The following is a 12,935-nucleotide window of genomic DNA, read 5'->3' as shown; positions in this document are numbered from 1 at the left end:
TTTCCTAATGATCTAAGTTCTAAAAAAGCTAAAAATCATGAGACAGGTATATATTTTTCGACAAATGCAATTGTAGCTTTGTGTCACGCACCGCCATAACTCTGAAATGCAAAATACGCTGGTTTTCAAACGAAGCACACTATTGAGCTGTAACATTGTGAACAGATACAAATTTACCCCCTCTTATGCCTGATGGGCATAAAAACTTCGGTGGCTCTTCAGTTTTCGATTTTAGAAAATGATGACGTCACATGAAAAGGACGAAGGTCGACTACAGGGACTGGGTACGACTACTTTCGTCATGGGGACATGACAAATCACCATACATGATGTAGTTACTCATTCATTGGAAAAGATGGCGACCCGGTTTTCATGGCGGGCAAAGAACTAGACAGCAACTTTTTGATCTTTCTGCCTCAGGTTTTCACGAATGATCCTGTATCAGACATAGAGCTAGGCTCGAGGAATTCATGCTACGCCGGAGAGCGCCTATGCTTTTTTCTGATCGCTCAGTTTCGAGGAAGGAATCGAGAAGATGCGAATTTCCAAGCATGGAAAAAACGCCTGCTGCATGTGTGTATGTCTGTTAGTGTGAGCAGCATTGATTTAATGAGCAGAAAGGATGACGCACATGCAGGCGGACTTATTACTTGCTGGCCTATTAACTCTTCGAAAGTGAAGGGAAAAGATGATGACTTGCGAAAAAAGGTAACCTTAATCTCTTTAGCATCAATAATTTGGCTTTGGAACCATTTTCTAAGCAATTCTGTGTCTACCAGTTTGTGTGCGCAAAATGAGGTTAAAATTCCTATAATTTATTAAAGCGATAACTTATTTGACCATTTTTGAGACGAAATGTGATATGTTTGCCATTTTAACTGTTGTTTAGTGTGCAACAATTTAAAGTAGTTTTAAAATCTATTTTGTTAAAATGTTTTATGGTAAATGTATAACTAACACTGTTGATTTTTACTATGATTGTTTCTCTTTTTTTGCGGAGCGCGATCTCTGGCCAAATCTTGGGAAGGAAATCACTATAAACCAATTTTTGATACATTTTGTTGCTCTATTGTTAATCATTACACACCATTCTCGTTTGAAAGAAAGTCTAAAAAAAGTCGAATTCATGAATGCAATTATTACAGTGGTGGATAACATTTTCTCGATTGAAATTTCTCCCAATTCTGCCTAAACATAATCTTTCAGATCATGTAGCTGATGTGAATAGCTGTGCCTGGTTGTTTGAAGGGTAATGCCATATACAAGTACATGTATATTCACCAAATGAATCAGTCCCTAATAGATGCTAACAAAACCAACTACATATCCTATCCACTGGAGAGTGATTTATACAGGGGATATATTTAGTTTTATCCTCCCTTTGAATAACATTTACTGTGATAATGTTAATATTAAAGTCAGAATATAAGTGCAGAGCCAAGCAGCGATATTAAGTTTTAAAATATAGTTTTGCCAGATATTGAAAACAGAGAGGGATTGATAAGATTCTCAAGTGGGTGCCTATGTTAATCATTGATATTGAAAAGATGATCTCAATGACCTCTAAAAGGAAGTATGGAAATTTCAGCTGTTAATATTGAGGTACAATAGAACCTTTAGAGCCACCCCATTAATATGGCCACCTTGTTATTATGACCACTTTGGACGAAAAGTCTTTATTGAAAGATCAGGCACAATATACGTGTGACGTTACAATCAATAATAAACTTAGCTGAAAACCAGTCATATGTATAAAAAAATATATGAAGTTAAAAAAGATATTAAGAAATATATCTAAAAAGACATCAATTTACAAAAGCCTGTCTTAACTGTTCAGTTTTCACTCGAGGGAGTATGAAGATATGACCCCTATATGAGGGGTTTCATTAGAAGCCGGCAACCAGCGAAAATCGCTGCTTACTTTGTCAGAATTTACCTCTTACCGCCACCAACTTTGTCTGTATTTTCACTCAAATTATTAAAAAAATTCATCAGTTTGCCACCTACTTTAGTTAGCTCAGACGGCTATTTCAAAACTTATTGAAAGCCCTGCCTATACTCCTCTTTAAAACGATGGAAGAGAGACTACATAAATAAAAATTATTATGGGCATGTATCATTAAAGTTGTCAGTTTCTGCCATTTTTTGAAGGGTGCAAGGATGTAGACATGTAAACTACAGTTAAGCCCATAAACAATAATGACATTATATTATTTGACAGTCGATTATAAATACTGTATGTTATGTACATGTGTAATGTTTAAAAAACGAGCAGTGGTGTTTTATCGGATTTCAAACACGAAGCATAACCGAGTGTTTTAAACCCAATAAAACACATGCTGCAAGTTTTTTGAACAGCTTCAAAAGCGTTTGTGGTAGATCTACTCATTTGTAGAATAATCTTTGCGTTTATCATTATTTTTCTGGAGAAAATTGGCTGCAAAATTTAGCGGTGTCTTTATCAAATTTAAAGACACTCATTAAACATTCATTTCTGTTGTATTTCAGTTATGAATTATTAACAAGTTTCTGAACTCTTTATAACAGATTGAGCCAAAAATTACAACTCGGGGAGATATCATTTATCCTCTGAATGTTGTGCTCGACTCATTGCCAGCATTGACCAGAAGAATGCGTTTGTCTGTGAATGTCTGGACACCTGAATTAAACATCCTTCATGAAACAGAAGCTGCTCACAATATTGACTTTAAACGATATTTAGTACACCATGATCCAGATGATCTTATGGAAGAATCAAAGAATGCATGGCGGTGTATAGGTAAGTTAAGTCACGACAGTATCTCCCAGGTGATGGTCGACCTTCTTCTGGCTGTTGTCTATCGGCTAACTCAGTTCCAAATGAATGTGGGTCATTAAATGTTTGTGACATATTCATTGAAAAAAGGCCAACCCATGTGTTGATTTTTCATTAATTATTAATGAAATGGCTAGTTTATTTATTATCGTCAGAAGTTTAAAGTGTGTTAGATCATTCAAGGTTGCGCTGTATTCAAGTTCTCGAGTAGAACTTACATTATTTTATTTATACATGCAGTTGTTGTCCACAATAAAATGATGTTGTAAAGACTTTACTTTGTTCTTTCATTGATAAGCATTTTATTTTGTGCAATGCATGAAATTCCTTGGTATATAGATCCATTTTCCCAACAGTGTCAAGGTTATTAGACTAGTTAAGTCAAAATAGAATTATATACTCCACATTCTTGAACATCCTTTCACGTTTAGTCCTGTTAGTATGTAAAAGTAATCTGTTAAATTATTGGAAAGAGTGTACCATCAAGCTGTTGTCAATCAAGTTCTCTATATTATTGTTGTTTGATTTGCAGTGAATGCTACTCTTCCAGTTATAACGCCTCCAACACTTCGTTGCAAGTATTTTCAAGTGGCCGGCAAGCATTTTCTTTGCATTGAAGGTGAAGTTTGTATAGGGCAGATTTCAATTGTTGAGTGCTCTCTTACAGTTGTATTCAATGCCATGCACAAAAAATTTCTTTCTTGTCTCTTTGCATGGCTCAGTCAACTAAAAGTTAGAACATTTTCCTTTTAGTGTGACTAGTTTTCATGTGGATCCCACTTGTTCAGTTTCTTTTTATTAGAGATGGATTTTTGTCTTCTCTAATTCTAGTTGTATTCCTTGCCATGCACAAGAACTTTCTTTCTTGTCGATATTTCGCATAGTTCAGTCAGTGAAAACAACATTTTCCTTTTAGTCTTACTAATTTTTGTGTGGATCCCATTTGTTCAGTTTCTTTTTGTTTCCTTCAAGTTAGAGACTGATTTTTTTCTTCAATTCCAGTTATCAACATTTTGGGTAAATCAGTCCATCTTAATGAAGTTGCTATACACACTAGCTCTGATGTAGCTGTGGAAAATGTAAAGAACATGATCCACAGTCTAGGTCACTTGAAACAGGACTCAAAACCAAGGTACAGTACATTGTATGACTTTTAATTTACTTTCCTGTTCTTATTGATTTTCATGTGCAGAACTAAATCAATTAAACAATTCTCTGGGTCCCATGGAACTGTACTTTGCTTACAAAAAGTAAATAATATTCATTTGGTTTATTCGTGGGTAAGTTAAATGTTTAAGAGTATCATCTTATCACAAGACTATGTCAAATAACATAATCAGGGCTTGACAAAAAACTTGAGTAGCAGCTTGCCCTTTGGACAAGCGGTTTTTATTTGTATGTTTACTTTTTTCTTATTTAATTGCAAGATGACTTGCTTGAGCCCTTGCCCATCAGGCAAGTGAGAATGAAAAGTAACCTACCTAGCAAGAAAGTCTACAAGTTTGTCCCAGACAACTGGGTGACCCTTTTTTCGAGCCCTGATGACAATTCTTTTCTATGATGATACGTAGAAACAAAATAATATCAATTGACAGTTAAAAGCTTTTTTAAACTTCTATTTGCATATTAACTATTTTTTTCTATTTTGCTTTTGCAGGTTTTCCTGTTTAGACGTTTTCCCAGTCACAGCCAGTGAAAATTTATCAAGTGAACATCCAATTCTTCTCAGACCATGGGAGCACTATGCATTTCTATTCAGAATCATCTATCACGAGAACCAGATGGCTTTTAACAAGGTATTAATTATACTAAAATTATAAAGTGTGGCATGAGGTTTATGCAAACTAAGACTTCTTCACATACACTTCTCCTTACCACTATTATTGCTCGCAATACCATCATCTTGTAAGGTTGTCACAAAGTTGTGAAATAGGCAGCTTTACTGCTGGGGTGGGTGACTGATTTTGCCCTCTATTTCTAAGGAATCAGTCGGAGATTGAATAGCCCGGTAGAGTACATGTTCAATGTAGTAAAAACCCAAGTGTAAGAACCTACACTGTTTGAAGTCTGCCAAAGTATGTTCTGGTAATTTGGGATACTTATTGGCAATTTAGGCTACATGTAAGTAGGGTCTTAATTTCTATGGAGGAGATATAGTTGTTGATAAGCAGACAAATTAATAAACTTGGGTTTGGCCCTTAAGTGTACAGTATTTGTTCACAACATGATAAGCTTAACACAACTGATTATAGCTTGGTAATATCATGTAGTGTTGCCTCTATAACAAGAGTTCATAATTTAACTGTAACTCACATATAAGAACCTGCTTGATCTTGCTTGGCTATGCAGGTTTTTATGTTTTGGGGTTTTGAAATGGCAATTTCTGCCAGCAGGTTTTTAAACCACTACATGTAGGTTTTTACCCATGGGTTTTTATTGTAGCCAGCCAAGAGCATGACTTAGATGCCTGGGCGCTTTTTGCTTGCTGCGTGGGACCATTTCGCAATGCTTATTTAGCAGTCTGGGTGATGAAAATAAATAAATAAAATCATGAACAGAACTAGAAGATATCATATTAATATTGCTACCAAGATAAAATAAATTGTTATACACATGTGTTAGTAGGGGTTACTGGCTTTGCCATCATCACTGTTTACCCATGGGGGGCAAAAAAGTTCCAAACCAGACTGCAGTGTGCCCTCTAGTCTGTTAGGGTTTGTGGATTGTCTCAGCTTTAATTCTGGTACGTAACAAGTTATTATCTTTTGACATAATTACATGTATGCGTTATGTATGTTTGCATGAAAATGATCACGATATTTTCTTTTTCAGCAACTGGAAGTGGCACTTAAAGGGTCAATAACTTGGGGTGTTGAAACACTCAAGGAACGATATCAAACAATAAACACCACTTACAGGTACTATTATGTATTTTGTTATCAACAATTTGCCAGACAGCCTAGATCTATTCAAATAATAGTGTCAATGTATTGAACAGTTCTAGATCCACATCACTGACAAATCTGAGGAAGGGATCAGGGTCCACATTCCCTATTTTAGAAGAAAAATGTAAGACCTGAAGTGCTTTAAATGTCTCTCTTCCCCCCATCCATTCCCTCATTCAGTGGGCAACAAAGGGCTCACTTGCACTCTTGGCCTATTTTAAGCAAGGGTACCTGAGTCTTATCTCCCATACCCAGGCTGTATAATCTCCATGTTTACAATCAGCATTTTCTTTGTTTGTTTTTTCTCCTTTTCAACAGTCTTCCTGTCTTTGTTGTAAGAAGGTCTTCTGTCAGTGTTAGAGCACGTTGTCAGTCAAGTGTTAGAAAGGGAGAAAGGTATTTAGTTTTAATAAATAATAATTAAAAATGAAATACAATAATACTTAGCTCTTATTAACCGAGCAGGAGGTCTGTATGGGAGAATCTTGACCGAGGTCATGAGTACAGACCAAATGTAGTGAGGTCTGTACACACGACTGAGGTCAAGATTCTCCCATACAGACTGACTTAGCTCGGTTAATAACATGTTTATTATATGGCAAAGAAGAAAACTTTAATTTGTTTAATGTAACTGGTTTGTACTAGCTGACATTTTGCTTGCAAACGGCGATGGGCATAACTTAAACCTGCCAAAATTTGCTTGTCCTCTCTACTTTTTTTTTGTCATCAGGCTTTTTGGCACTTCCATAAATGATTGAGAAGAAAATAAAAGAAAATGGTGAACATTTTTGTCTTTTAGTTTGCTACTTTTTCAACGCAAAATGAAACCGGTCTGGATGCCGGTCCAGATGGGAAAATCTAGACCGCGGTCAATATCGATTTCAGCCAATCAAATTCGTGAATTCGGTAGTTCCCAGTCCTTGTGAGACACAGCCATATAATAAATATAAATAATTAATGTTCTAAGAGGAGGCCTCCAATCACCTAGCGGTGGTTTTCAGGAGGGTCCTCCTAAAAATAAAAGTCTAAAATATACATTAAATGTCTAAAATACAGAAGTAATAAAAGCTAAAAACTTAAGACAATACAATACATCTAATAAATAGTCATAACATTAAAATTTTGGGTTTTGGCAAGGAACAGCTCCAAATGAACATTGTCAGACATTTTCAGTAAATGTTAATTCTTTTTAATTACCTGGTTTGTTTTCATGCGAGTGAAAGCTACAGCCCACTACATAAACTAATTTAAATAAAAGTTTTGGAATTCAAAACTGTTATAGATCTTTAATGCTGGCAGCATACCTGCAATTCTGGCTGCTAATGGCTTTCATGTCCTGTTTAGATTCCAGGTGAAGTACACAGTCACAAACACTGACCAAGATGATGGGAATGTGTCCCTGATCTGGAATCCTGTAAATAATGGCTCGGCAAGAACACGCGATATTTCTGCTACTGAGCAATCTGTAGTGTGTTTGCAACCTAAAGTGAGAATAGGGTAAGATTATTCTTTCTACCTTTCCTAAAATAGAAGCACTGTGTAAAACAGGTCAGCCCTCCTGGTAAAAAAAGTTAGGTCTGCATACAAGCCAAGAGACCCATTAGGCTGGTGCTTATCTCCGGTTTCAGTAGCATTTAGCAACTAAGAGTATTTCTACTCCCCCCTGGATGGGATGCTAGTCCATCACAGGTTTAACTCAAGCATTAAATTGGGTGTTATCCATTTATACACCTGGATGGAGAGAGGCACTGTGAGAGTAAAGTGTCTTGCCCAAGAACACAAAACAATGTCCCCAGCCAGGGCTTGAACCATGACTGCTCAATCTGGAGGCGAGTTGATTCTGCACTGCAAATTTAAAGTACAGTGTATATGAACAAGGGTCAGATTGTTTTTATAGCGTCAGATTGTTTTCAGACTTTTTACACAAATTACCTAGTATCTTTTTTCACTTAAATGAGCCAGGTTTGACATTTCAAGTTATTAATTAACAATACATTTACCTACTCTCAGCCATTGTCATTGATTAGTAATTTTCACAGTCATTTAACTTGTAACTGTTTATTAACAGTCTTCATAGTTACATACCCTGTATAATAAGCAGTTGCAGTTTTGTTTTAATAACCATGTCCTCATCTGTGACAGATGTTGTCCATCGGGATCTTCAGTGACAGTAAATGTGGAGTTTTTAGCAGTGCAAGAAGGACTACATGAGGTAGGCAGAGCACACAGCAACTGACAAAAGTTTCTTCAAGGGCATGTTTAAAACCAGAAATGGCGAAATGATGAAATGGCACTTAACAATGTGGGATACGGTTAACTTATTACTTACTTATTGAGCACTACCTACCTTCAAGTCAGTGATATTTAGGCCACCCTGAACACCATATTTACAAATGTAGGCTAACCAGAGAGCTATTTAGGCTAATTGTAGTACATTTTGTCATTTCACCATTTCGTGTAAGTATTGATGAATTGTTATGTAGCCGTTAGTGACCAGTTTCCTTTGGTTTGGAATGTCAAATAGAGAAAGGTGTTAGCATTGAAAAGAGTTTGAAAAAGAAAATGAGTAGTGACTAAAAGAAAGCAGCCTTATTTGCTGACACATATAATGCCCAGGGGGGGGGGGGGGAGGGGGGAGTGGACTCCCATATCAAAAAGACGGGGTGCCTGTTGAAAATTTTGAAAAGAACCAAGATCCTGTTTTGTGGGTGTGGCTTGAAATTTTTTTCACCTCTAAGAGGTTCCAATTCCTACATAAACCCTGTCACATTTTTTTGGCTTGATACCCTAAAAGGTACTGCATAAGCTCCTGCTGTAGATCTTTTGAGGCTCAACACCCTGAGAAGTGCCAAAGCCACATTGTTAGCCCCTGAAAGGTACACCGAGCATACCCAGGTCATTATTATATGGGAGGCCCCCCCTGGATATAATGATGATGATGCATTGAAACAAAGAATGAACATATCAATTTTTCTTATTTTTGAGGAGGAATGCTTGATTTGGTTTGACTGTAAATTAGTATGCATGACATCATGCTTATAAAGGGACAAGCTTGGTAACTATATTTTTGTAATCATTTTCAAAATCAACTAAAATTCGATTAATAGTGAATTAATAAATGAATTTTAACAAACATTACCAAGTAGTTAGATTGTACTGTATCTTTGCTACTAGCATAAAACACTAAATAAATATTTTTTTCATTCATTTCAGGTTGGTAAATTTATGAAGTGCAAATGGCGCAGTGAGTCAACTGAGCAAGATTTTCCAGACAGCCAACCCAGAGAGCAGAACCTTATTCCTGGGTTCACAACGGTGTCACATTCATGTCAAGTTTTTGTGACAGGTGTCAGGTAGTTGCTGACATGGCATTGGTTTCTTATATACGTAAGAAAAATATTATACTGCAATTACTAAATTTATTAATTCTATAGAATAATAATTATTGAGTAATTCATTTCAAAGATATTTAAAAGATATGCTGTGATGAAAATACTTCTATCTCAAATCAACCTCAGGTTTTCTGTTGTTGCTGTGTTAACTATAAAAAAATAAGTTATAGAATTTTTGATTGGGGAAGAACATAATTAATACTTTTATAGCGAAGACCATCAGGATGATTGTTAATGAGTGAAATCTTTATGTGCCAAAACAAATAAAAATTGTGAGAAGAAAAAAATCACCAAATGAATGTAAGTAATGTTTGATGTGACTTAGTTGCAGCAATTGAACTGATACACGTTTGAGAAAATGTAATTAATGTCATTGAGGTCTACATCAGGCTTTTAAAAATTAATTAAAAAACAATCAATAATTCTGAGATGAAATAATACACACAAAATGTAGTTCTAATGAGGGGTATCCTACTGAATAGTAAATTAAGACATTGTTATTGTTGAATAATAGTTACATAAATATTAGAGTAAAAATATAGTAATCAATTTTCCTCGTTCATCTTGAATATTATAATTATATAGATTATTGTACATTTTTACACACAGACCAGAGATTAAGCTTATTAGTGTCTAATAACAGAAAAAAAAACTCAGTAATTAAAAATTTCTAAATTAAGACTTGTTAACTAGTAACAAGTTATTGTTTTGCTGCAGTGCAAAATGCTACCTCTTTGATCTAGTTATAGATCATTTTTCACTCACGTGGCCAGTACTTAGCCATGCAAATTAATTGGAACAAAAGAAAGTGTAACTTACAAAAGAAAGGAGTTCAACTCTCACAGGATTGGTTTGGTATACATGTGTACCAACGTGGCTGCTGTTTCACTGTTGTGGTATACCAATATGACTGCCACGTGACGTCATGTGAAAATTCTCTATAGCTTCTTGAGCTAGTCAGCATCTTGCACTGACGTGAAAGGTTGTCTTCACTCAGACCAAACAAGCATGAAATCCTCTTTTCCAACTTCAAGGAGGCTGCTCGTTCAAATATCTGGAGTACAAATATTGGTTTCAATGTCTTTGTTATTCACATATTTATGATAACAAGTTGAACTTTTCTGTGCAAGATGTAAACGATATTTTTAGCTATCTATAGTATTTTGAATTTCCTATTTGTGAATGGCAATGCATTAAATATTATTTGGCTCCAGTGATACAAATTATTATCAATTAAAGGCCAATCAAGGCCAAGGAACAACTTCAAAGTAAGTTTTATAAGTTATAAGTGATCAATAATTTATTGTGTTGACTTTGTTGGGAAGAACATTTACTTTTAATTACTAAAAAACTTGGGTATCTGGTCACCTCGCCACCAGAGAACTTCGCCACAAACGAACTTGCCACCAAGAGAAGTCTCGTCGCCACCAGACACCAAGAGAAAGATAAACCAGAGTAAAGTAGTCAAGGTGTATTAGCTGTTTGAGCGACTACAGTGTTAATCGACTCGTTTGTTAGCTTGTCTGTTTGCAAATTTCGATGTCAATATGTTGTCGGTGATGTGATATATGTGTTCCATTGTCTAACAAGAAACCATAGCTTTCTAAAATTCAACTACAGGTATATTTCTTTGAGAACTGACTGTTCTGTTATTGCTCAGTTGCTTTGCCGTTGCATTTGCATTTAAGCTTACATAAGTGTTTCATTAAAGGCTTCGGCTGAACAATCAAATAACTTCAACCTTACACGAGCTGTGTGGGTTGTACAACTAAACAATGTAGAACGAAATTTCAGTTTAATGTTATTAGATCGTTAGTAATTATTTTAGTGGCGAGGAGAATTCGCTTGGTGGCGAGACTTCCTTGTGGCGAGGTGACCGGTAATCAAAATTAGACACTTTCAAAGTACAACTTAGCAGGAGTAAAAAATTAATATTTCTTTGAAATACAAAATTACTTGTTCCTTAGCCTGGGTGAACTTTTAATTTCAGATTATATCTGGGTTTTGAACAACTCGACCAACTCACTATAAATTACCAAAATGCAAGGATAATACACGTATACTCTCACAAGCTTTATAACTATGCAAGTCCAAGTACATGATAATAATATGGCCACTTGGTAAAAAGATGCTGAATATCGTACGCCGTGTATAAATATTTTGTATGTGCTGATCTGGCCCCAGTTATTTAAAGGGCGGACAGCACTATTCAATGCATAAATCCATACCCAGTGAATAACACGGTTGATTTTGTCAACACTTACCCACTGGATAAAGTGATTTACCAGTTGGATAACATTATCCATCTTTTGAACAACTTGGGCCTGATGAATAATTATTTAATTCAATGCAGCATGTCATTTAATTCAACGCATGCATGTCTGGCAAGGCTACAGGCTGGCGGGTCCAAATCTGTGTTCAGGAAAATATTTTTGGCAGACAATGGATAGTTGTTTAATGCCTTCATGTAAAGCATGCCTATGCAAGCGCACACACATTGTAATTATGTAATAATGCGAGGGCGCTTCCGTGATAAGGCACGAGAAGTCGGTGTCTCAGTATAAAACATTTTAAATCCTTAGGTCCTCAATGTTGTTCTATAAAACAACTCGTCCCACTCTTCACTCCCAGGCAGGGCCTAAATTATTCTACTGGGAATTCAATCAAAATTATAGTTAGGTGTAAGGGTTCTGAATTAATGGGAACTTTGGTTTAATAGTTGCGGCTTCGAAAGGGGATATTGTATAATTAGTCATGAACAGAAATGATTTTGCTGTGGTATAGTGTCAGTGTAATATTGGGACTTTTCATATTTATATTAATATTAGTATATACTGCTGTCAGGGAGAGGGAGTATTTTTTCAGAAATGACATGTACTGATAGGGGAATAAAATGTTCAAATGGTAACTCAAGGATGTGTTATTTTTTTTTAATTTAATAGAAGAATTTTTGACTGTTCCCAGCTCCTAAACTGAGGTGAAAATGTGTGAATGATGAATTAAATAATTTCACTTGCATTTTGTCAAAATTCTTGTTATTTCCCTTGCCTAAAATATTCATTAAAACTTTGACAAGAAGGATATAAAATAATTTTCTAATTTCACACCTCACCATTTGATTTGCCAATCCATACATATTATACCGAAACTTCTAATGCTTAGCAGCACAAAATAAGGGCATATCCGTTTAGAAGCTTCACACCAACTATGTATCCATCATGGGCAATAGTCTTTCATTTCAACCTAAGTTCCGTAAACTTCCGATAGAAACTACCCTTGCTACTTTCGGAATTAGCAGCCTTTGGGGCTCGCTTCTTGCTGGGGGGTCGCTACTTTCGGGTGGTCGTTACTTTTGGGGAGCAAAAAACGTAATATAAAGTTGATACACCTGAACTTAAAAAAAAAAGGAAAAAAAAGAAAAAAGGTGTCTGACAATTGCAGACTGCAGACTGCAGACTATATATAGTTTTGTTTCCCAGTGATTTTTAATTAGAGCGTTTTCCTACGAAAGCCTTGTATATTTGCGTGATGATGATACAAATGGTTGACAGGCCAAAAACGGTCAAGATAGAGCTAGCCAATGGCGTAAAGTACTTTTCGATCCTCTTTCGTTTGAAGCTCGACCTCGTAATTTTGTGTTTCTTTAACGCTAGATTTCTAGGCACTCGATGGATAATCTGCAGTGTGTAGCTAGTTAGACTATGCTGTAGTACTTGTGTAGATCCCCTACATGCTGTTAGTTAGATAGTCTATTTTGCTTCACCATATTTAAACAAATGCTAC

General features: G+C 35.7%; 1 protein-coding gene across 1 annotated transcript; it reads left to right on the top strand.

Moving 5' to 3' along the window:
* Nucleotides 1-264: 264 nt before the first annotated feature.
* Nucleotides 265-12,060, top strand: LOC145491757 (trafficking protein particle complex subunit 14-like). The gene is made up of 10 exons (XM_081471005.1): nt 265-708; nt 2,548-2,779; nt 3,348-3,434; nt 3,818-3,947; nt 4,473-4,611; nt 5,648-5,733; nt 6,079-6,156; nt 7,105-7,257; nt 7,903-7,972; nt 8,974-12,060. Exons 1-10 carry the CDS (start codon nt 373-375, stop codon nt 9,115-9,117), a joined length of 1,455 nt encoding a protein of 484 aa, XP_081327131.1. The 5' UTR covers nt 265-372; the 3' UTR covers nt 9,118-12,060.
* Nucleotides 12,061-12,935: the final 875 nt, after the last annotated feature.

Source organism: Orbicella franksi, chromosome 7 (assembly GCF_964199315.1).
Source record: "Orbicella franksi chromosome 7, jaOrbFran1.1, whole genome shotgun sequence".
Taxonomy (NCBI): Eukaryota; Metazoa; Cnidaria; class Anthozoa; order Scleractinia; family Merulinidae; genus Orbicella; species Orbicella franksi.
Note: the sequence above shows the minus strand (reverse complement) of the source record. Positions and strands in the feature narration are given on the sequence as shown.